Source organism: Exophiala mesophila, assembly GCF_000836275.1.
Source record: "Exophiala mesophila strain CBS 40295 unplaced genomic scaffold supercont1.4, whole genome shotgun sequence".
NCBI lineage: Eukaryota > Fungi > Ascomycota > Eurotiomycetes > Chaetothyriales > Herpotrichiellaceae > Exophiala > Exophiala mesophila.
Window position 1 is genome coordinate 1,713,607 of NW_015622507.1, and position 24,061 is coordinate 1,737,667.

General features: G+C 50.1%; 8 protein-coding genes across 9 annotated transcripts; 4 read left to right on the forward strand and 4 right to left on the reverse strand.

Moving 5' to 3' along the window:
- Positions 1–668: 668 nt before the first annotated feature.
- Positions 669–1,451, forward strand: PV10_05803 (uncharacterized protein; the record flags this gene model as incomplete). The annotated part of the gene is made up of 1 exon (XM_016370523.1): positions 669–1,451. One exon carries the CDS (start codon positions 669–671, stop codon positions 1,449–1,451), a length of 783 nt encoding a protein of 260 aa, XP_016222816.1.
- Positions 1,429–3,782, reverse strand: PV10_05804 (uncharacterized protein). The gene has a single exon (XM_016370524.1). The coding sequence runs from the start codon at positions 3,576–3,578 to the stop codon at positions 1,620–1,622; it is 1,959 nt and encodes a 652-aa protein (XP_016222817.1). The 5' UTR covers positions 3,579–3,782; the 3' UTR covers positions 1,429–1,619.
- Positions 3,783–5,692: 1,910 nt separating this feature from the next.
- On the forward strand, positions 5,693–6,494 carry PV10_05805 (uncharacterized protein). Its single transcript, XM_016370525.1, has one exon. The coding sequence runs from the start codon at positions 5,989–5,991 to the stop codon at positions 6,301–6,303; it is 315 nt and encodes a 104-aa protein (XP_016222818.1). The 5' UTR covers positions 5,693–5,988; the 3' UTR covers positions 6,304–6,494.
- A 2,161-nt stretch (positions 6,495–8,655) lies between these two features.
- Positions 8,656–9,587, forward strand: PV10_05806 (uncharacterized protein). The gene is made up of 2 exons (XM_016370526.1): positions 8,656–8,816; positions 8,882–9,587. The coding sequence occupies exons 1-2, from the start codon at positions 8,725–8,727 to the stop codon at positions 9,282–9,284; spliced, it is 495 nt and encodes a 164-aa protein (XP_016222819.1). The 5' UTR covers positions 8,656–8,724; the 3' UTR covers positions 9,285–9,587.
- A 373-nt stretch (positions 9,588–9,960) lies between these two features.
- PV10_05807 lies at positions 9,961–13,047 on the reverse strand. 2 transcript variants are annotated; one of them, XM_016370527.1, is made up of 3 exons: positions 12,726–13,047; positions 10,494–12,642; positions 9,961–10,441 (listed from the first exon to the last, which is right to left on the reverse strand). In XM_016370527.1, the coding sequence occupies exons 1-3, from the start codon at positions 12,932–12,934 to the stop codon at positions 10,325–10,327; spliced, it is 2,475 nt and encodes an 824-aa protein (XP_016222820.1). In that variant the 5' UTR covers positions 12,935–13,047; the 3' UTR covers positions 9,961–10,324. The 2 variants fall into 2 exon arrangements, with proteins under 2 accessions (XP_016222820.1, XP_016222821.1); XM_016370528.1 differs by having other exon boundaries at positions 10,494–13,047.
- A 4,111-nt stretch (positions 13,048–17,158) lies between these two features.
- PV10_05808 (uncharacterized protein) lies at positions 17,159–18,996 on the reverse strand (the record flags this gene model as incomplete). Its single annotated transcript, XM_016370529.1, has 2 exons — positions 17,159–17,269; positions 18,229–18,996. The coding sequence occupies 2 exons, from the start codon at positions 18,994–18,996 to the stop codon at positions 17,159–17,161; spliced, it is 879 nt and encodes a 292-aa protein (XP_016222822.1).
- Positions 18,997–19,621: 625 nt separating this feature from the next.
- PV10_05809 (uncharacterized protein) lies at positions 19,622–22,087 on the forward strand. Its single transcript, XM_016370530.1, has one exon. It carries the CDS (start codon positions 19,751–19,753, stop codon positions 21,656–21,658), a length of 1,908 nt encoding a protein of 635 aa, XP_016222823.1. The 5' UTR covers positions 19,622–19,750; the 3' UTR covers positions 21,659–22,087.
- An 83-nt stretch (positions 22,088–22,170) lies between these two features.
- Positions 22,171–23,883, reverse strand: PV10_05810 (uncharacterized protein). The gene has a single exon (XM_016370531.1). The coding sequence runs from the start codon at positions 23,802–23,804 to the stop codon at positions 22,224–22,226; it is 1,581 nt and encodes a 526-aa protein (XP_016222824.1). The 5' UTR covers positions 23,805–23,883; the 3' UTR covers positions 22,171–22,223.
- Positions 23,884–24,061: the final 178 nt, after the last annotated feature.

Here is a 24,061-nt window from a genome sequence, read left to right on the forward strand (position 1 = left end):
GAGCTTCCGACATCCTCTCTGAGTGCTTTAGGCAGTGACTCACGTTCCCTGCTTGACACCTGGATATGCGCAGAAACTTATAGGGTTATTAAGGCGCTAACGATACATTTAAAGGCACCTCCGCCAAAAGCAGCGGCACTCACCGTCAGCATCCTACTCCGTACGTTTAACTCCGCAAAAGCCAAGGCAGATAAGCTTCCACCCACCTACTATTTGGTCTGATGACATCGCTTGGACATGAATGCAGTGCTCGTAATTGTTCATCCAGCAGACCTATTTTCGCCGTTTAAACAATATTCCGGAGATGGTAATGTTAACCTACGTCTGCGCGGAAAGCCTTGCTACACAAGGTTTTTTCCTTCCTAGGATGGTTGGTTTTGGGACGGAGATAATGGGGAACTGAGAAGAGGGCTCGGATTTACCGAGAGGGATGGAGGAAGGAGGTAAGGAAGAAAACAAGGAAGGCGTGACGTGACCAGATGAATGTCCAGAGATATAAAGAAATAGATTTCAGGAAGGAACTGGAATATGGATGAGGAAAGAGACCACATAGCCTACAATCCAAGTCAATATCCAACCCTCTCCATCTCAATCATCTTCGAACCAAAAGAAACCAAATCCTAGGTACTCAAACCTCTCTCCCCTTGACCTCTCCCTCAGGGCTCAAAATGTCAACCCCACGCTTCACCAACAAACTCCACAACCAACGCATCCTCCTGGTAGGCGGAACCGGCGGCGTTGGCATCAGCGTGGCCCAAGCCCTGATCGAATACGGCGCCACCGTCATCCTCTCCTCATCACGAGAATCCAAACTCACTCAAGTCATCACCTCCCTCAAGACCGATTACCCGGACGCATCAGACCGAATCTCGGGCTATGCATGCGACCTCTCCAGTCCCCAAGTCGAAGAGAACATCCAACTCCTCTTCCACAAAATCCGCGATCCTATTGATCATATCATCTACATGGCCGGCGACCGCTTACCCACCATCCCACTAGATGAAATAACATTGGACAAATGGCAGAAATGTAACCAAGTTCGCACAATAGCTGCGATTTTAGTGGTCAAGATTGGAAGTCGGTATTTGAAGAAACAGGCGACTTCGTCAATTACATTGACCGGGGGATCAATTTCAGAGAAACCGATTGCAGGCGGGTGGGCGATGTTGGCGTTGATTGGGGCCGGGTTGAATGGGTTGGCGAGACAGTTGGCCTTTGATCTGGCTCCGATTAGGGTTAATTGTGTGGCGCCGGGGGTGATAGATACGGATCTGTGGAGGGGGATGAAGGAGGAGGTGAGGGGAGAGTTTTTCAAGGGGTTGAGAGAGACGAATCCAACGGGGATGGTGGGCAAGCCGGAGGATTTGGCGGAGGCGTATTTGTATTGTTTGAGGGATTGTAATGCAACCGGGATGGTTGTTCATTCGAATAGTGGGGTGTTTTTGGTGTAGGATAGGGTGGGACAGAGCTAGCTATAGCTGTTGGGTGAGAGAGCAGAGTAGAGCAGAGACGGGTAGATCGAGATATGTATCATATATCCTGTATATCATGTAGAATAGTCGGTGGATATGGAAATCCATTGAATAGATTGCAATGAGTGGATATCTGTCACTCACTCTCTATCCATGGATGACATCCCTGAGAACAGAGAACAAAAGACCTTTGAATACACTTTCACCTTGGTGTTCGGCCCAATGCCCTGCCTCTTTAAGCTTCAACTTCCACGTCCTCTGCTGCGCCTGACTCAACTCGTCCCACCTTTTGACCGTCTCCTCCTTGACCAAATCGACATCATGCTGGATAATCTCTGTTGAAATCTCACCCACACCTTCATCACGAAGGATGATGGCTTTTGGGGTCTCCAAATTGGTATTTTCAGCTACTAGATCAGACAACTGTTGTTTCAACACGGAAGAAGTATGCTCTACTGCGTGGGTAATGTCGTCGATGTCGGGAATATTGGAGATTTGTTGTTTGGCGATATCCGCTGCGTGTTCGGCTTCGTGGGCCATTTGGGCGGGCGCCTGTTTCAATATCTCTGCGCCTAGATATGGACGAGCAATCCAGTCTTGCATTCGAGGAGATAGCCAATTGGTTGCGCCTAGAATAGGTGGTGTGGCGCCGCGGATCTCGGTGAATGCTTGCATGAAGAATGCTGCTATTGCCACTATGACCAGGGCATAGATCATGCCGATCGTTGTCTGTGACATGTTCGAGCTTGGTGGGATGAGTACATATCGAGGTGTTTTACTGGACCGACTCACGTAGGGTCGAAGTGGAATGTAGTGAACTCGAACGTACTGATCGACACCTACTGACGCCAGGCGGAGATGTTGTGACGGCGGGTTGCTTTTCATATCGAATGTGGGTGGAGGAAGGAAGTTTGAAAAGGCGATTCTCGTAAGTGGTCCACTGTGGACATTCTCGAGATGAGTATATGGCTTGAAGCTGCGGTAGGTGGAATCCAGAAAGTCAAGGACCAGGATCTCAATTGAGCTGTTCTGTCCTGACACAGCAATCACCTGCTGTGTATCGCTTTGGTCAGCCGCACTGAGACGGGCGACTTCTAGGCCAACGGCCACCTTGGTCGTCTTGTTGAGGCGCTTTCGTAGACGGATCTGTGACTGCCGGTTGTCCTCGGATATTTTCAGGACTAGAAGCACTGCACCGCCGCGATTTGGGAGATTCTGCAGGAGGAGGAGTGTTTTGGCGTCGAGAAATCGGATTGCGCGAAACTTAGGCCTTTTGTTGCTGGGAAGGGTCATGGTGGATTCAGGAGTGCGATACAGGGATACCGGTGCATCCGGCTTTTTCGACCCTTTTACTTGGAGTGACTGTATGAAGACCTCATCATCGGTACAATAAGCCAACTTCGAGTCGCTAGAAGAGCCTGCCGGGCTTGAATGTAGATCTAGGTCAGCCGCTTCACGCTTTCCCAGATTGATGCGTGATATCTCGTCTTTGGAAGTGGGAGTTGATGAGGCGCGAAACACAATCACCTCGTTCTCTGGAGCTAGGCCAGACGCAATCGCGGCCAAGGGGCTATTGCTGTTGTTGCGATTGACCCGGAGAACTCTCTGATATGTTTCATTCTTGCTGCCGGTGGCGGACTTGAAGATTGCCGCGCGACTTAATGCCTTTGTCGCCTCGGTTCGTGAGACTCCACCTTGGGGTTTATCGACGGCGCCCAAGTCATCCTTACTCCTCCTTTGGGGTAACTGGATCCGAAATGATCTTAGATGTTCATTCTTGCCTGCCGCCTGACTAGCAGCTGAGCTGTTGATCCCCGCATAGACGGTGAGATGTGACTGTAACTTCTCTCCTGTAGAGCCTTCTCCGGTCTCGGCGATTGCGAGTGTCGTGACCGAATCCTCGTCTTTGGCAAGCTCAATGTCCACCAATTCTCGTAGGGTTTCTCGTCGAGCAGAGTCGATCAACGAAATCTTGTTAGGTACACCGGTGGAGGAAGAGCCGCCACCTCCACCGACAAGGAGGAAGTCTTTGTTGAGAGGATCAAAATCTGCAGCGGCGAGCGGATAGGATAGCTTGATTTGGGCACATGGCAAGACGGGCGCCATGGCTTGGAGGAAGGGGGAGGAGTGCGGTGGTGAGGTAGTGAGGTAGTCGTTGGTTTGGATCAAGGAGAGTGCGTCTTCAGCCAGAGTAGATCATGACTGACCAAGAAGAGACTCAACTCTATTGTGTTGTCAAATAGACAGATGTTGAGGTTGACGCTGTGTGGCGGCGACAAGTGGCCTCTTTCGGAGAAGAGACAATGGTGGGCAAAAGAAAGTCTACATCAACATCATCCCAAGTACGCATTTGTTTCGCACTTGAGGAAATCGCAGTGTTATCGATAACCACTGTACGTACAGTACGTCGATCAGCTTGGGAGTCACGGGGTACAGCCACTTAAGCCACTTGGGCTCTGAGTAAGGGCCGTCTGGGCAGCTTATGGGGGTGGCGTGGCTGATCCTCGGCATCAATTTGGGCACCTTTAGGGCTGATTCGGACCCCAAGTCGCCTAGACCAACTGCCTCTTTGGCCAATTAACCACTTGTAGCTACCTGGGCATTGATCAACCACGTGACCATATCAGCCCATTCTTCCAGCGTTGAAAAATTGATGTCACGTGATTAGGCTCAGTCCACATAATTCACCCTTACCATGGCATAAACATCAACACCAACACCAACATGAACATGATCTCTGACAGTGAATAATTCTATCAGAAAGTGCTGATAAAGTAAATCTTCAATCTGACTCACCTATCGGCGAGGTTATCTCTGGAGCCGTATGATGTTTTGACATTGAAGTCAACTTTTGACTCAGTTCTATTACGAAACCCGTTCCTGTTGTAGAGAGTATCTGCTCCTACGAAAGTCTATACCAATTAGGCTTCATTCCTTCCTCCATTAGGCTTAAGAGCCTGCTGCTGCTGCTGCTGCTCCTCCTCCAGCTCCTCATACTCCTTCGTATTCTCTTCACTCTTGTGGCTAGATATGAGTAGACAGTCAATGCACACCTTCTTTATCCATTTATCAGCTCGGAGCGATCGCATCGCATATGCCTTATATGAATAGTCTGCTCCCTGTATTTCTTCTTGCATTTTTGGGACAATGCGACTCTCGAGACATTGTCAGGAGTCGTTGGTGCTTCCCAAATTGGCTAATGCACTGGGAGGATCTCCAGCCATAGAATCTAGCTCTTCTAGGTCAATAATAACGCATCTCCTGTTCGTTTGTGCATAGGTGAAAAAGATCTGGCAAAAAGTAACAAGGCAATCAAGGTCACTCAAGGCCCGATCGCTTGGGAATCCTCTGTGAAACGGTACCTGTTTGGGTTCCAGCCGGCGGTCAAGTAGTGCGATCCGCCCGTCAATTATTGGACCCCAGTGACAACCAACGTCAAAACCAGGCAACAAATCACATACTCCGTAAAAAGTAAAAGTAAGTAGTACCAAGGGTTTTCGTAGGTGTCACCTACGGGAGTTACCGGTGTTCCATGGCATGCTGGGCATCCTGATTGCTGAGCCTTCGATCCTGAGACTTTTTTTGGGTCCGGCCCCGGGGGACGACAGGTAGCTTCCGCCTGGATTTACGGGGGCCTGAAAGCTGATGAGAGCCCTCGCCCTCCTTCGTTAGGCCCTCAATTTCAGAACGTATGATATGCATAGTTCCACCGGTCTTGATCATCTGCAAGGAAGTGCGATTGCCTTACAGTAATGTTTTGAATATCCAGACCGGAAAGCAAGGCTTGGTGAGGCGTGCAGTATCCGAAGGCATCTCGTCGTGCACGCAGCTACGTACATGCTTCGCACTCGAATCACCAAATCAAGCCTGCAGGACCAAGTTTTCGGCGAATGGGAATTCTATCAGAAATCCGCTTGCCAAGTGCCTTGCACATACGGTGAGCATGTCCTCGAATCAATTCTGCCGTAGAGAAGCAAGAAGGCGTCCTGAAAGCCAGCAAATCCCACAGCGTGACGTGCGTGGACACTACGCTCTCCAGTTCAACCAGACAAGCTTCAGGGGCAGTCTCTATCACGTTAACTTCCCGATTCTAGGCGTCAACGTCACAACAGTGACACCTCCGTGTCTGCAGAGGTAGTGCGGTTGCCTGTTTATCTGTCAAGCACGATAACCACAAGATCTGTGTTCGTGATGATGCATCCTGCGCCTCTGACAGACAAGCGAAGGCTTTCTTCCGCCTTGAGGAGAGAATAGGATGCCTTATTGAAGGTGGCGGAGTGATGGGTCGATGGTGGCGATCCTGTCAGGTGTTGCTGCGACCGTGTCAGAAGTTAGAAGTTGCTTGGTTGAGTTTCGATCAATGCGCCGCGACAACGCTTCCTTGTTTGATCCTGCTGGTCTTTTTTGCCACACTGAAATGGGTCACTAGTGTCAATTCTGAAGACTGAGGTCAGCATTGTGGTTCGAAGCCTTGACTGGGTGATTATCGATCTCGTCGAAAGGAATTTGGCGATAGATGAGGATGAATGGGCACATGGGATGGTCTCTGGACACAATCCCATTCAACTTCCCCCTTGCTCTCAGTCTGAACATGGGATTTCATGGAATATTGGATTGTTTGGGAGTCTTGGCCACCCATGTCACATTGCGGTGTTTCGACCACATGTCGTTCACCTCTCCGTTTGAGGAAGCCAAGAATCTCCAAATTGGTGGATTCATGCGACCGCCATCCGCAGGCGTTGTCATTGTCAAGGTGTCACGACCTTCACTCAGAATGTGCATTGCCATTCAGCTCCTGTTCGATAACTTCAAAGTGTGTCGGATGAGCTGACGAGGTCTCTGGACAACTCTGCACCGCCCCTCGGTTTGGCCGATGGCTGACTATTGGATTGCCACTGACTTGCCACCACTGAGGGGAAATAATTCTAACAGTATAGGTCAGCGTGGGAGAAGGCTAGGAGGGATCAACGCTGCTGAATCGCACTGAAGAAGGGAGGTATGGGTGGTTGGTTGGGGTCGTTGAGGGAGAGTGGAAGATGGAACAGTCTCCACCATCCGCGCGTGGAGTTGTAGGCTGCGATGGAGGACAGTGTCAAGCGATAGATAGCATGAATCGAAGGGAGCGCCTGGTCCATTGAGGACCAAAATCTTGTCGATCTTGACTGAGAGCTCAAAGGACTAGAAACTCAGCTTCTCGAGTGCTAGTGTTTCATGTCCATAGAGACTCGTCGTCTATGTAAATTTATTTGAACCCATCATCAGCCTTGCCATTGTTAGCACGTGCAGAGGGGCAGAGATATCTTGGCAAGACCTTCCAAGGAAGGAGCTATGCCGTCAGGTGTGGGCATGTGCGGCTCCCTTGCGGCTGCCTCGGGCTCCTAGCCCGCTAGGCCCGTTATGGAATAGCTTACTTTCGTCGTCTCGGCCCTTGCCGCTGCGCTCTCTTTCTCCTCCAGGTTCTTAAGTTGGACTTCATTGCCAACACAAAATCTATGTCGTTGCCAGTAACACCGCCCTCAGCAAGTGATGATCTATAACTGCTCCGCATCAGATACAGATCTTCCATGTCAATCCAGTCGACATTGTGTTGAACTCGAATTTCCTAAACGAGAACTCAGCACCTTCCTACAACCCTCCACCGTCCCCTGGCAGGTCTCCAGGAAATTGGCCATCACACCAAGTTCAATTGCGCAAAACACAGGTAAGCCCATGCGCTGCGTCAAGGAAGTTGAACCAATACCTTCAGTCTATCAACATGAGTTTCAATAATGACCATACCGTTATGTGAAGGCAGACTACTCCTCCACATCCTTGTCTGGACAATTCCTCCATTTGCTAGTCCAGACTACCACGTTGTAACATGTACTGAACTAGGTACAAGTCATTCGTCATCACTCAATATTGGAACTATGAATCAGCCCTCCACAGCGAGTTTATGGCGCAAACTAACAACATTGTTCATCCCTCTGGGGTCGATCGCTATCATTTGATGGCACGCCATGTTCGGGTACTCTGCTGACTAGCATGCACGTTACGTTTTACATGCGCCAAAGCGCACACACACCTGAGTCGCACCAATGGTGTAGAGCTTGCGCAGACATCATCAGTCTCTACTTCGCTGCCATATTCTACCTTTATTTTTCGACGATAACCGATACTCGCTGATGACCACTTGCTCCGGACTTGACTTGCGAGGTTCAGTTATGGAACAGCATTTGGAATTCCTTCCTCTGTTTCCAGAATCTAGCACTGGCCTCCATGCTTTTCGAATTCACCAAGTCTTGGAGACCTGTCTTGCACCCCAAAGCCAGAGACACGCCGGGTTTACACCCCATCATGGTACTTGTATCATAGCTTGACTACAAGACACTCCATCAACGCGTCATCCGGAAACATGGTCAAATACGAAAGGATGTCCTGAGGCTAGTCGAGCAGAGTGTCCATGGCTTTTGCTGGCCTGTATCTGACTGGTATCTGACAGGTATCTGACCGTTTCGGTCAGCCAGACGCTAGAATCACCATCCAGAGCTCCAACTATATTGCATCAGACCCAAAAGGCTCGGCAAAAATCGGCTAATCAAGTCGCCTTCTACCGGCTGCAAAATAATTTACTCGTCGAGGCTTCACTCGAGACGGCGCAATGCCAGCAAAGAGGGTATCAGAAAAGACTGAGTGCCAGTATCTATGCAGGGAGCAAGTGTCGAGGTAGGCGGAAGCCGAACGGACACATGATGGACATATGATGGATCCCCATCCTTGCACACCCTGGTTTGCTTTCTTGGCATTCGGGACCGGCGCAGCTCCTTTCGACTTCCCACAGCAAACCTTCAAAATTTGTCACATCCTCTTAGTATGGTCTGGAGGTCGATAATTATGGTCCATTACTCAATGCGAGACTCATGCTCGTCCGCGTGTGCAGAAGTTTGAAGAGCCTGGCGTTACAAGTGGCAGTATGAGTCGAGGTTCAGCAAGCAATGGCGCTAGCCAAAACAGGTTACAAGGTGTTTGGGGACACTGGGTTGCGCATCAATTTCATCGAATGGCATCGCGTCTTGAGTGCTAGCGCCTTACGCACCATATGCACCATGTTCAAGGGAAGTATAGGGCCAGCGTCAGGGTATCCACGATGCCCACCTCTTCTCTCTCACTTCTTTATATCTACCCTCCTCTCCAGAAAAGCCATCTTCAACATCTTGAATCATTTCCAATCCGCCCTGGCAATTGCTCCGAGTGATCCCCAAATTTCTGCTACATGGCTCTACACTACCCACTTGCTGCACCGAAGATGACTACCAAGATCATGGTCACTCAGCCGCCTCTCACACGCAACCATGCCCCGTGCCGGTAGGTCGACCTTGAACACGGAAGCATGGCTGATATCGCTCCTGGTCAACTAACCAAGACTGTAGTCGTCGCCGCATTCCGTTGACGGCCTTTACTCTCCTCACTGTGCCGGAAGAACCTACCTTGTCAACCTACCTGGATAGCAAGGAGCGGGTTGACATAAGTCTCATGCAAAGAATGGTGACGCATGGCACATGGTCAACTGATAGTGTCAGCTTTGCTGGTGTCTCCTTCTCCAGCAGAGACTCCGTTTCCAACCTCACAGCATCTAAATTGCCTACATTCTTGGAGGCAAAGTCTGATCAGAATATGGATTTGGATCAGGATTTCGACCTCGACCTCGATCTCGACCTCGAGGTCAGTATCGCCGCCATAACTTTGACAGAATGCCCACGAGCTGTCAAAAAGACGATTGTTTGGTCTCGACAATCAAGATTCGCAGAGAATGCTAGCCGAGATCATCGATGAAGCCAGATGCTGTTTTGCAGTTGACGTGATGGCAGTATGAGTGCCAAATTTTTTGCCTAGAGATGGCTGCGAGGATGATTATTCAGGAACAGGCTTGATTTTGGTTCTTCGTACTGGTCGTGTCTACCGCTATGGCGCTGTGTGTCGCTTGTTCGTAATGCAAGTTTTCCGGGATCGAGGATACGTGGGCGTCCTACAGGGGTAGATTGAGACGGGGTTTTGTTTGTTTTAGCAGGCGTTGTGATATCTGTCAGTAGTGAGCACGAGTACCAAGTCATGATACCCACACACAAATGAGATGAGTAGAAGCACTCGTGGGGGTGGGCAAGGGGTTGAGGGAGGGGTATGACGTTGGCTGCATGGCAAGCACTGACCAACAGACCTTTCGTCACGGACATTGCCCTGCCTGCCTACCTACCTACTCGTGTCAAGGTGATCATGATCATATACCTATAGTGTGGTGTGGCGTGGTGTGGCGTGGTGTGGTGTGGTGTTGAGTGGAGTCTTTGAATGGGTGCGAGTGACCCACCCCAATTTCTCCACTGTACGACGTATCATCTCGCAAAACGTCCAAATACGGATGCGAGGCGAAGCTATTGATATACAAACGAACAGACAGAGCAGCGAAACTACCGGTCAGGTTCACATTCAAAAGCAGAGCTCCGGGTGTAAAGTGCGCATGACGAGCGAACGAACATTTCGCAAACGGTCTCGAGTCAAAATCACATAGATTCTGATTGACAGCTTCATCAAAGCAATTATAAAAGTCTATTGGTTCTGGCCAGAACCGATTTCCGTGAGGAAAACACCTGCCCTCAGGTGAACACCATAGACAAAAAGAGATACGAAACGCCTGCCGATGAGACTCATCCAGTTTAACACGCCAGGAACCCGTGTATATGAGTATCCATGTTGATTGATATTGTTGTTTTTGTGTCGCGCTGCTGGTTGTTCAAGTCTACTACGGTGCGTTTGCCAGGGGCGGTGCTGTTGATAGAGGTAATCCATCAATAACGCCGCCCCTGTCAAACGCCCCGATGTTAGCTCTTCAGTTGCAGGCGCAGCGGATTAGTAGCACCAGTTTTGGTCAAAGAGGCGCCAAATTCCGCCAGCGAAAATTCCTTGGTTCGAGCGTTGTAGTCGATATAGCGATTCACCTGTATTGTTTAGTTGTTTGACATTGCTCTATACGACATCGCCAAGACCTACCGTAGATATTTTGTGGCCGAGCCACAGGCACCTTTCAACTCTCGGGGCTGAATGGCTCGGCAGTTCCAGGGTCCGCTCGTCTTCGTCCACGGTGGAAAGCTTAAAGAAATCCTCGGGAAAGTAATAAGGAGCCCAGGCGAGACCTCGAATGACGAAATCCTCGGGAAGTTGGAGTCCTGTACCGCTCTGCTGTTGGGGGAATTCCTCGGATTCGACTCTGAGGTCAGAGACGCCTGATCTGCTCAAGGTATTCAAACACAAGATGATGCTATCCCATGGAATGTATTGTTCAACATGAACCAAGGCGCCTGGTACATAGGACAAGCTCCAGATAAAAGCCAGAGTAATGTGGATAAATGGAAGGACGTTACGGTCCCCCACTTTGTTGGCGACGGTGGAAATGCATGAGCACCAGACTGGCAGCACGTATGAGGTGACCTCATCTGAGGATTCAAATTTGGCGTCTGGCCTATCTCCTCCATGGGGCTGGGCATGCGTCACAGATGGATCCTGATCCTGGGATGTTCCAAGTTGGTGCCAGTATTCACGATGGATGGTTTCCTTGAGCTTGGGATCCTCAACCGGGGCATTTTCAACATTCGTGACCTGAGCCTTGTCGTTGACGTTGGGTCGAAGCTTATTTTGGTGAGCGCGAATCGCATTGAACAAATAATTGTCATCATTGCCGATATCAAAGATCATGGCGGCCAATGAGCTGGCGATCTCAGGGCCAAGAACTTTGAAATTGGATCCTGAATTTGTGATCTGAACTTCGAGCTCCTGGGTGAAATCCAACATGTGGACGATGTATTGGTGAATGGATCCGCGGGTAAAGACGAGAGCAGCGGCAGAGACGAGAGAAGTCTCAATCCTCGTGTACTTTAGACTTGCGGTATCAGGCTCAAGGAACTGAGTGAAGAGCAGCATAATCGAATCGCGAGCGTTGACAAAAGGAGTGACGCTAATTAGGGACTTTGAGTAATAAAAGAGCTGGCGAATGACATGAGGGCGGGCGAGGACGGCGAGATGATGTTGAATGCGTCCAGTGTTTGGAGAACGGTCTGCAGCACGGTTATACCACATTCTCGCCACGTTGGACCAGATTTCACGGTCGCGCATGTCGGCCTCCTCGATTGCCATGCGATAACGAGCGAGATCACCCAGACACTCGATCCAGGTCTCGTAGAAGACCGGGACAGACTCCATGAGTAATCCCATCATCTGATACGCGAGATAGACAAAACTCATCATGTGTTCAATGGAGTCGGGGAGGCGGTGTCGGAGAAGCTCGAGAAAGGAGTGAATACCATGGCGCCACATGCGTGCTGGCATGGCGTACTTGGTTGGTAAGCGGCGAAGCGCGACCGAGGCGGTGGGATGCTGGCTGGCGAGGAAGAAATCATGGTGTTCGTGCAGGAGAGTGCGATGAAGTGCTATGAGGGCCTGCCATTGTTGGTTGGAGAGTTTGGTGTCGGTCTGAGATTGTTGAAGGCAAATTTCTACGCACTTCTTCTCTACCATCACTAACCCGGCGTAGATCCCCTTGACCTCATTAACTAGCTGGGCCTGGGTAATGGGACGGGTTTCTGGCTGAGGGAGGATACCAGTGTCCTGTTCAGGTGTGGGGTCATAGACAACATTCGGTGTCAGGGTGCTGGGGGGGTGGGCCCTCTCGAACTCTCGGAGTGCGGCCCAGCTGACTTGCTGGGAGGTCTGCACCGAGGTTGGCTGGGTTGAACGGGTCGACTGAGGGAATGGCATTTGTGGGGATGACGGGGCGGTCCGGTGTGAGGAGGTTATCGCATGCGGCGGAGAGTGCGTCCTGAATGAGCCTGAAGGGTTTTGGTTGTTGGGAGATGAAAAGGGAGATGCGGAAGAGCGACAGTGTTTGTGGGGGTAGGATTGATCTCCGTCATGGTGAACGCGTTTGACAGTGTAACGCGGAGGTTCGGAGAGCTGAGGCTGGCATTTCTTACTGTCATCTTCCAGTGACAGGGCTTTGAGTGCAGACTCGGGTTCTCGCCTGGAGTTGTTGTTGTTGGGTTTATGTTGGGTAAACGAGTGGTCACGTGGATGAGGCGCACGACTCAGTTTTTGTTGTTGCGGTGAATTGGAATGTTGCTGACGCACGTTGTCGATGGCAATGGGCCTAGGATTCAGTGAGACTGAGGCCAAGCGAAGGGCGGTAGGAGATTGCATCGCAGAGACAGATGTGGGAATGCGAGGACATACCTCGATAATGATGATGATGGGTAATGAATGACTTGTGGATTGGGGTTGAGGTCGGGCTTTGGTCTCTGTCTGATGTCTTTGAAATCAGGCTCTGGCTTGGCGGAACCTGAAGGCAGTCGCCGGTGATGCCGGTCCGAGGAGCCTGGAGAACGACGTAGAGCTTGTGGCTGAGAGGGCTGATGCGGATTCATGCTGTGGTTGCGATGCATCTGCACAACTAAGGGACAAATGGTCAGCTGGAAGAGAGTCTTGTGTGTAGGTTGGATGACGAGAGATGCGGGATATTGAGATGGTCGGTGGTCGGTGTCCCAGGCTAGGCCCGAGGGGCCCGAGGGGCCCCTCGGACGCACCGGGCGCACCAGGCGCACCAGGCAGCTTGTATTCTGAATGGGGGGAGGGGGTGAGGGGGGAAGGGGCGAAGGGGAAGTCAGGCGACTGCGTAAGAAGTGGCGTCGGGGGGGGGAAAGGTGTAATGGAGAAGTTGGGAATTGGGTCCTACCTCCTAACGGCCAAAAACCAAAGTGGCAGGTGGCAATCGTTTCTCGTCCTTGGTTACTCTCGGCTATGGCAGGCAGGGCCTAGAGGTCAGTTCGCTCTTTCCTAAGCTTCCGAGACCAATGGAATTGTGGCGTGAACACGTCGAGCGGTGTTTGTTCAAATGGTACTTTTCGCTTGTCTGTTGCCTCTTGTCTCTTCGCTGTACACTTATCAGAGTGGACAGACGAGATAACCAAGGGATTTCACAAAATACCAAATTACCAGTATCTTTGCAAACTGGATGTTTCTAGAAAACGCAATGGCCGTAAGGACGGGACAAGACACACGCACACACGAAGAACGAACAATTGATCAACCACTGTGACAGATATATATTCAATGATGCCCAGGTATACACCCTGATGCTGCTTCATACAATTGATTGCCTTGTAGCCCTCCTCGGGCCAGGCAAGCTTTGCCCGATTGAGAAATGCAAGGATCTGAGCTTGCCTGGTCCCACCCATGGTCCGCGGACCACCCCCCCCGCCCAATCTCAATTCTCAGCCGCATGCCATGTCGGGACTTCTGCAATCTCCTCTTCCTCCAGACGACTCTTCTTTTCACTCAACGGTTAGATACCCCAGAGCTCTTCCTCGACATAACATTTGCGCCTAGGTTCAAAAACACCTAATGTCCACCAGCCCACTCGTCCAAAGATGAATGGCAGAAATCTATTCATGTGCAACACAGGTACCCAACTCTGCAGGAAAACCCCCTTATTGACCTCCAGAAACCCTTGGGATCCAAAAGTTTCCTCACTCACAAAGCTAAGGTAATTAATTGGTAGCCTGCACTTTTGGGCCATTCTTCCTCCATTGTCAAATCATGTCAAACAGATGGGTTAAATTCTTGCAAATCTTGTTGAATCAACCACTGAGGTGAAGATCCTGACGAATTGGCTGGCCAACATGATACAAACCCGTCCCTGGCCCCTTTACCCCTTCATACGATATGATCCAACGGATTGTCAGGATACATTGACTGCCTTGACATTTTCGGATGTGAGACAACATTCAGGACCACAAGAAGGCTGCCTCACAACCGGCACTGACCCGGCACTGACCCGGCACTGACCAACGCCTCAGATAACGGACCGCGAGCACGAGATCGTTTGAGCGACAAATGCTAGTGAACCAGACTCTATCATGCCCAAGTCGGACTCATCAGGAGAGGCCAAATGCTCGTCACACCTATGGCCTGACGTCCTTGGATCCGTGAGCGCTCACCACGGAGAATCTCCGCTGACCCGATCCAAAAGCAAGCTCGGTCACTGCCTCTTCCATTCTGTCCGACTGAGACTTGGACGGTAATTACTTGGGAGGCTTTGGCATCTCACAGCCGTCAAGACAGCCTTGTGAGTGGTACCGATCACAAAGCATGAGAAATGGCCCGATGCCACATCGTTTGTAACTGCCAAAGTGAAGTCACGAGGGTGATACACAACGGCAAAGCCCACCACGAACTCGTCAGTCGTGGAACCATCCGGGTACTCGGATTAGAGTTGAGGCCAAGACGCACTGCATATACTGCGCAATGTGGTGCAAGCGAGATGGTTATACTTGACTGCACTCGTGACGCTGACCTGTCGACGAAATATCGCAACCTCCATGGTGTCAATCATTGCATGTCGACTTCCTTTTCACTAGCCGAGGCAGGCACTTGACATGGCAGTGTGCCCAAGATAAGATTGTTGTTTGCACAAGGTTCTCGTCAATGGTACAGCCTGATATGTCTGAACTTTGGCTTGCAAGAATGTTTCCGTCTTGCCTAGTGCTGTGAATGGCGCCTCATCTGGGTTACTGGGGGCGAGGTTTCCACCACTTCTGTCCCTCCTGGCTGTAGATGTGTGCACTGCCAGCACTACAACAGGTAACACTATTGATGTGTTGCAGTATGTTAGGGAGACTAAAAATTGGTAGATTACAAGGCCGTCGTTGTCATTGTCGTTGCAGTTGCCGTTGCCGTTGCAGTTGCCGTTGCACGTGACCCATATCAAGTATCTGTGCCTCTTGCTCTCCACAGCATGCCAGGTGCTCACTGATTGGTCAAGTTTCCTGCAATTCAACTCCAACCGCCAATCCGCATCAAGATTTGACGTACGCCGTCAGGCAACGAGGCGTCTCGACATTCCCCCCAGACTCCATATGTGTCATGCTGGCTGTTCCTCGTTGTGCACGTTGGAGATTGTAGCAGTTCGTCGCCTATGAAAGGCGAATTCTTTTTCCAGGAACGGCCAATATCCCAGCCTCTCTCACCGGTTCTGCGAAGGATCACTACACGTGGGATAATAGGTTCTCCCATCAATCACGCATAATGCCTGGGGCCTGTGGCAGCACAGATTACCAAGACATCCCAACATTCCTTCTGCCCTGTTTGGAGGTCTCGTGGACAATCAAATAGAGGCAGCCGGGCAGCCAACTCAGACCATTCCTTCAAAATCCAGCCGCAGAATTGTTTATTAAAATTTACTCTGCTCATCACCTTTTTCTTTTTGAAAGATCAGGCAATAGTGACGCCACAATACCTATCCGACCAGGTTCGGTTGTTATCACATGGACCCCTGAAAATACATTCAAGCCAGTGCAACATTCATGCAAGAGTTACGTGGAGCGCACTAGATTTAGATATGGATGCCTTTTTTTCCAGGGTTACCGAAATATGCAAAGGTGCGGCGTACACCCGAGTCTTTCCCACCTTCAGTCTAGCCTGTTTTATGACCGTATCCCAGCAAATGAGAGCTCCCCTTCTCATCTCTCGTATCACTCTTGCTCTAACGCCCTGTCTTCAAACAGGTCAGTATCTACTCCGTACTCCGTACGGAGCATGCACATGACACTAATCAGGAACGCAGCCAGGCGTCATCTTCCATTTCTCCCCGCATGGTCTGAAGCCTTTCTCGGGCCAAAAGCCCAAAATCCATATCACCTTAATTAGCGTCCTTTCAGTGCCCCCTGCCATATTCCTGAAAGACTCGGAAGGATGCTAATACTGTAGACAGACATACGGAGTAGTGTGCCCATTTGTATGTACACAGAATACTTTCCCCGCCCCCCCTCCCCCCCGCCCGCTCCGCTCATATTAACACCTTATTTGAACCACAACGCCTGACTACTGCCTCCTTAATCTGTATGCAAGAAATCTCAACTGCCGGTTCACCTAGCCGCTATGTCTATCGACTAGCCGATCTCTCGGGCCGTTATGTACTTCATTGAACAACAGTATGTGATTGGTTTCTACAGCAGCCCGCCCTAGCCTTCGTGATAGCCTATGTGATTGTCATTTCTATATCATATTTACGTACAATGATCCCCCTTCTTGTAAGCCACAAGCTTCGTAACCGGTTGCCTTGCATTCATCTATCACTCAAATGATCTTGATCGACTCGTATGCTGAGTTCAGCTTGGCCTTGGTTGGGTTTTATCATAGGGAGAAAAGAGCGCCAAGCTAGAGAACGAGGGCTGGAGGGGGAGTAAAGCTGAGGTTGATTCGAGAACCAGCGGTTAATTCAAGTGAAGGCATCGGCTCTGCACAGGTGATCACTGTCGGTGGCGTTTTCCACAGTGTCTGGAAAAACACGAATCCGAGACTTTTATGTCATGGTGTAAGAACAAGGCGGGTCGCGGGTCATCACACTGGTTCAATTTGCCCCATCAAGCCTTACAGCCTGATCGAGAACTCGTGTCTCGCCAATAGATTTTGTCTCGGCGGGTACATACATCATGCCATCAACCCATGCACATACCCACGTCGTACTACTGTAGGTAAGGTACCTCGTACATATGCATGTAGGTCATAACTACTCGAGTTTCGATCGAAAGTTCATCGGTTTCTTCCATCAAGTCTCAACCCCGTATACGCCATTCTAGCGGGGCCAACCATATGCTGTCTCGCTTGCATCACAGTGTCGCCTTGTTGCCCTGTCCACAAGCTGCCACACTTGTCAGAATCTCAAGATCTGTGTGGTTACAAGATCGTAAACGCTTACCAGATTTCCAGGCAGTAGTTTTCTATTACTGATTAGTCCCCCATGAGGCTGGCATCGCGGGGTAGGCGGAAGGCCGATGGATACTCGGCTCTGCACATCAAGGCGTCATTGTTGTTGTCATCGCATAAGCAGTGCTCCCAAACCGGTATTCGCAATTCCTTTTTATTCGTTGTGGCGTACGACCCTACATATGTAGCTCTGCCTCGTGGGGGCCGATCTTACATTCACATGATGTAATTTGTACTGGTGGTTCGCGGAACGAGGATATCTCTTTGATGGTGTGCTCATCGATGGAAGGACTACTTTGACCCCGCCATTTCACTGGTCATCACAGTCATCATCCTCTGCAGTGCCGTCCCACTCTGCAAGGCTGCTAGTCGCATTCTCCTTCAAGCTGTACCCGTGGGCATGTCCATCGACGAAATCACGGCCGATGTAACTTTCTCTGTAGAGCATACTCGTTAGGTGCATCTGGGCATCGCAAGTGCACAATAACACTTTCTCTATCAGCGAGACATTCATTTGATGCCGAGAAACAGAATAACAGTAAATCTGCTCTATCTATTCAAATACTTGGAGCTTTATCAAGATGAACGAAAGTAAACCCCAACAAGAGCTGCAGTTTCGTCCTGATCCCACTTTTTTGACTTGAATATCCACGAGGAAAGCTCTCTGATTTCAAGAGCTTCAGGAGAAGCCAGAACTGGAGCCGGGGTTTCAAATCTTCCTTTCAAGAACCGGTTTAGATATCACCTGCCCCCATCAATTCAACATCGTCGAGACATCATACCTTGGACGATTCAGTCTTAGCTTTCCCTCGGGATCACCTTCCTGTAAATCTCAGCCCAAATACACCCTGCGTGCTCTGTCAATGCGACGCCGGCATAGTGGACAGTTCCATCGATATCCTGGATGTGAATGTTCTTCTCTTCGACGGCTTCGAGCCGTATTTTGGAGAAGTATCGAGCAAAAGCGACATACCACAACATGCATGCAAGGCTCAAATAGTGTGTCAACCTTTTGTTCAGTGCATATTCGACACGCGATGTTAATCGTCATCTGGTCACTGGTAAGGGGTGGAGGTCGGGTCTGCGCGTCAATCGGGTTGACCACGGCCTCCTCTGGAGACTCTGAAGCTTGGTCCTCCACTGACTGCATGTTTGAACGAGTACTTGGAGTGAAAGGGTTGGACAGGTGGGTTCCCGGAGCGTTGTTGTGGCCCGAAGGAAAGTTCGCAAAATTAAAGCCGTGTGTCTGCGTTCCTAATGGAGGTGTTCCAGTGAACGCCGACATCAGCTGCAATCTCCCCATATCGTCTTGAACAACACTAATATCATATCCACGATCTCGGGCAATTTGTGTGATACTCCTCGGGGCTGCAGTCGGATCGAAAGTCTGGGGATTTGAAGGCTGTTGGCTGATAGAAGGATTCAATCGACTCGCCTCCGCATCTCTATAGCGCATCCATGCTCGACCAAACATCGTTGCAAGTGGACTTTGGTAATCTTCCGAATCTATCTCTTCTCGAGTTCCAAAGGGATTCTGATAGCGGGGTTGGGGTTGGAGTGTTTGTCCTTGCGGCCTTGATTGAGAACCGGTGTCTTGAGGGAGCGTAGAAGTTGGCAAGGAATTACCAGAGCCTTGGCCCTGCGCCTGGCGGTACTGTCGACGTCGACGACGTCGCTCTCCTGGCGTGCCATCGATTGACCCGAACGACCAGGACTGTTCCTGTGGGTGGAAATATGACATATCGCGGTACTGTCGATCCATCGGGTCTCGCAAGGTCACAGAATTCAGACCAGTTTCAAGCGAACGAGATGAAGGAGAAAAGAGATTCCAATAATCTGATGCAACATAAGAATAAGTCAGATCAGTGAGTGATGGGATATATATGCCACGTGTTGAATGAAATGATCAAGAATTGAGTGACAATGGTTGAGAGAAACCCTACCTCTGCATTTCCAGCAGTAACGAGACCAGCGCTTGCCTCTCATCTTCATACCTTCCCCATCAACGTAAATAGGATAGGAAGGAGCAACATCGCGCTTATCCAGGCAGGAGCAACACCCAGGCAAAGCGGTCAGAACACAACCAGTCACTGGCTTGTGCTCACAGGTCTGCGTTGACTCCATGATATTGCATTCACGGCGACAAGAAATGCCGTCTCCCAGTCCTAGATAAAAAGACCGAGGAGGGAATCCAGATACTTCTAAGTTCTGGGGTCTGGAAAAGGCAAGGTGGAGTTCGGTGACATGTCGTTCAAAGTTGATGGAGAAAATAATGTCACGTGTTCCACGTGACCATAAGTCAACGTCACCTCTTCCATTGAAGGATGCTGACTGCGACACGAAGTATCTCGCTTCCACTTTGTCTTCCACTCTTCACCTTATCACACCAGCAAATGTCCCAGAAGTCGCCTGAGTAGCCACATGAACACGATGTTAAATCCATAGCACCAAGCCATTCCCTTTTCGTTCGTCTGCCTTCGAAGCTGGACTTCGAAATGCCCTTTCCAAAACTGTCAATCGTTCAATCCCGTCTAGTCGCCAGTCTCGTCGCCACCTTTATATTCTTGATTCTCTACATCACCCTCACCAAGCCTCACTTTGCCTATGCGCTAGAGTCTGATTTCGGTTCCGACCCCGACAATCTACATCGCCATGTCATCTTTGACCAGGAGGAAGATCTAGAAGACCCAGATGGAGAGGATGCGTCTGTGAGAATACAACGTCGGGCTGCGGAAGGAGTTTCCTCGCTCAGTAACAACGCCCCACAGAACAAGAACATCGACATTGGAGAGACACAAAATTGGGTTTTCACCAAGGAGGAGGTTGAAGGGCCGCATGGGACCCCAGGATCAGGGTTACCTAATGATACTTTGGTCTCGCGTGCGGTCGAGGACCTAAACCCAGAATTGAAAAGAAGACAGTCCACGACCAGGGTATATGTCACTCTCAATACCTGCTTGCAGCCTCAATCCAACATCTCTGACTCGGTTTCTGATGATGCCATCCCTCCTCAACTACAGATGTATGTTTCATTGTCAGATTCAAACGAGAAGCCCGGCCCTGGTGTGAATGATCCGGACCAACGCACCATCCAGATAGACGGGGGATTTGGGTATTTCGAGCTGGACTCTGATGATCTGGACGGTGACATTCATGTTGGGGTTACCGCTCCAAATACGACCGGCTTTTCAGGAATATGGAACTACGAGATTGCAGCTTCAAATGATGCCCCATTTCACTGGTCATCCAATGCAACCAACCTGTTCTTTGTCGATGGAGACAACCACGCTGCCTTATTAATCACTAATGACACCACCCAGGCACTTCCCAACGATACGATATACAAGGAATGGATGGAGCTATCGCCGCCGCCATACGGCGTGTTTGCTTTCTCTCAACAGGACCGACCATTGTCTGCTTTGAGAAAATCGTTTTGTGGTCTGAAAAACAATGTCCGCGTTTCCGCCAACATTGACGGTGCCAACAACCAAAACATCGCCGAAATGACCAACCGTGGACTTGGTGGAAAACCCAAGGAACAATTTTACATCAACGGCCTCAATGCTACGTCCCAGTACTGGGGTGTCTTGGCCATGGAAGGCAACAGCACTTCATCAGGCCTTGGGGTTATTGGAGGTGGCGGAACCGTTTGGCAAAGCATAGCATTTGAAACCAAGACCGAAGACAACTGCGCACTCATGTACAACCTATCATTCTGCTCCGAAGTGGCCTACGCAGTGCCCACAAACCCCGACACATTTTCTCCCACGACGGGGGCACCAGAATTGGCCGCCCTGTACGACTCATACGCAGCACAAATGTATCAATACTTCAACTACTCGCTACAACAAATCCCATGCAACACAACATCATCATCTCAATACTCTCTAGCCCGAAATTGCGACGACTGCGCCCGAGCATACAAGACCTGGCTATGCGCCGTGACAATCCCTCGATGTGCCGACTACAGCAACACCGACACATGGCTGATGCCACGCGCATTGGGCCAGCCATTCGTCAATGGAAGCTCAATAGCAGACTCTACACAATTCCGAGTCGATCAATCTCTACTCACATCCGTCGCTACCAATTCTTCACGAAACCCCATCATCGACGACGTCATCAAACCCGGTCCATACAAGGAAGTTCTACCCTGCGAAGATCTCTGTTATGACCTCGTACAGAGTTGTCCCGCCACTTTGGGATTCGGATGTCCTAGTCGCGGTGCAGGATTCGAGGACAGCTACGGCACCAGAAGTAACGATTCTGGCGAGATTACTTGTAGCTATCTGGGAGCCGCGTACTATTTGAGTGGAGCGTCACGGCAAGTAATCCTCGGACAGCTTGGTTGTTTGAATCTTGTGTTACTTGCCTCGCTCGTGGGTATTTTGAACCTCGTCTGATCAAACGGGTTGATTTTCCTCAACATATTTGTTTGTTTGTAATTTGAGCGTCTATCGGTTGTTGTGATATTACTTTTTGCACAGGGAGACGGAGGAGTCTGCAATTGAATGAAAAATGTGGAGTCTTTTGGGGGGGAATGGTGATCTGCTGGTTTGAAAGGTTGAAGGAGATGGTTTATGGAACGTGGGCTGTTGATCATGGATTACCCAATTACCGATGTACAGGGGATGGATTATGTACAGACCTAGAAGGTGTCATCATCAGGAAAAGTGTTGAACCTGATACTCAATGTTGGTCATCACGGTACTGGTATAGAGGTATAGACTATTATTCCCAACCAAGACGTATATATAGGCGAATTGTTAGGAAAGGGGCTGAAATTACGAGTACTTCAGATGTCTTTCAACTATCTTATCTTAAATCTTGATGCATTTGGCGTCGACGGGGTTTGACAGTTTTAAGTGCTGGGCTAAGGCCGTCACCGACATCCTCCTCTAATTAGATACATTTGATATCAAATAAACCTTAACGAACTCTCGTCTGATTTCATCTAACCATATCTCATTATAGAACCCCCGACGCAATCCCTTTGCCTTTCTTCGTCTTATCCCTCCTCGGTGTCCTCCCTGGCGTCCACATATCTTTCCCCGCTAGACTTCTCTCACCACTCTTGGTCGTCGCAGTAGACGAAGAATTCACAGGTGTTCTTCCGCCCAATTTCTCCATTAACCGTCTCGCTGCAGGCGTCATATTACCACCACCACCAGAAGTGCTTTTTCTTGACAAAGACATGAATGAACTACCTGGTGTGCTCGTCCAACTGCCTGGTGTTGGCGTGGCCTGTATAGTAGTCCTATCCTTTTCCTTCTCTCGCTTTCCACGGGCCTGTTTCTCGACCATACGGAGATGTAGATCTTCGCGTTTACGTATTTCGTTGATTCGAAATGGATTAGGTGTAGCGTCGGCGGTTTGGCCCGCTAGTAGGTCGCGGTAGCTGGGAGTATTGTCGGGTTTTTGGGGTGGGTTGGCGTCTGGTTCGTCTTCGTCGACGAAGGCGTAGCCGTTGACGCGTGGTGTTTCGCTGCCGGTGTAGTAGCTAGCGTCTGAATCAGTGGGGCCCACCATGGTGGAAGAGTCGTCGCCGCCGCCGCGAAGACCTCGTTGTCCTCTTCTCTCTGCGTCTCGTCGGGCGATGATGTCCGTGTTTAATGAAGGGGATGGAGATGGGGGTATCGGACCGGGATCATCGCGATACATGGCGGCAGAAGGGAATCTGGTATTTGCGTGAACGACCTGTCTCGGGGCGGCTTTGGATTTTTGTTCTTTCGACTCCATGATGGTTGGAAGGCCGGTTTCGTCGACAGATTCGGCGTGGAACATGAATGGGTTGTCGGGTCGTTTGATGGTCCAGGAATCTGGCTTTGCTGGTCGTGAATCAGTCGCGCCTGAAGTTATGGGAATCAATGATTTTCCTGATGCTTTGGCCTCTTCTTGTTCGGTTAAGAGTCGTGCTTCTCGTGCTCGATGCGCTATCTGTCGCGCGGACGGGATACGTTGGTCTTGTGTCCATAGATGGACATGTTTTTCTCGCCGTTTTTGATTCTGTTTGTCTAGAACTGCGTTGAAGGATTCATTGTCTTCAGAGGTATATTTGGCTTGAAAGTTGCCCAGTGTAAGTGTTGAGGTATCGACGGACTTGTTGGGTTGGTGGTTGACATCGAATGCTGATGCTTCGCTGGTAGTTGTCATGGGCGTGTCACTACCATTATATCCCAATGGCGTCTCTGCAGCATTCGACGGCGTGTTTCTCATCGGCGTTGCTGATGGTGTAGTGTCGAATCTTGTGTTTCTTGCAGTCCGCCTTTTGGATGATGCGGGCATCGCAGCCTCTCTCAACTTCTTGGCCGCTTCTGCAATCCATGCTTCGTTGTCCGATTCTAATGCAGCGAGATACTCATGTTGAGCCTGGCTCTCGAGGAGTCCTGGAAAGTAGTCTCTGGCTATAATCTCGGACAATGCGGCCGTGTATTCATCTTCGTCTAGGACAGTAGTGGGACGTTTGATCCGTTTCAGTGGCGGGGGAGGCATGAGTGACACATCGCTGGATGGGCGCTTGACCAGCGCTTGAGACGGTTGCTGCGACATCTCGAGGCGTTCACCATTTGACTGCGAGGCCTTTGCAATGGCTCATATTAGAACATGTTTGTGGATGCGTAGGCAGAGGCAGGGATGGAAGTGAGAAGGCCAACTTCTTTCAAGACGAGATTCTAAAAGTTTGAATCATGTGAACGAGGCTGCAGCCTTGGCTTGAGTAATTCCGCTCCGCCCGTTTTTGGGATTCTGTTTGCAATTCGAGAGCCATTGTTATTGCACTACTACTACAATCTTCCAGAGGATTTCGT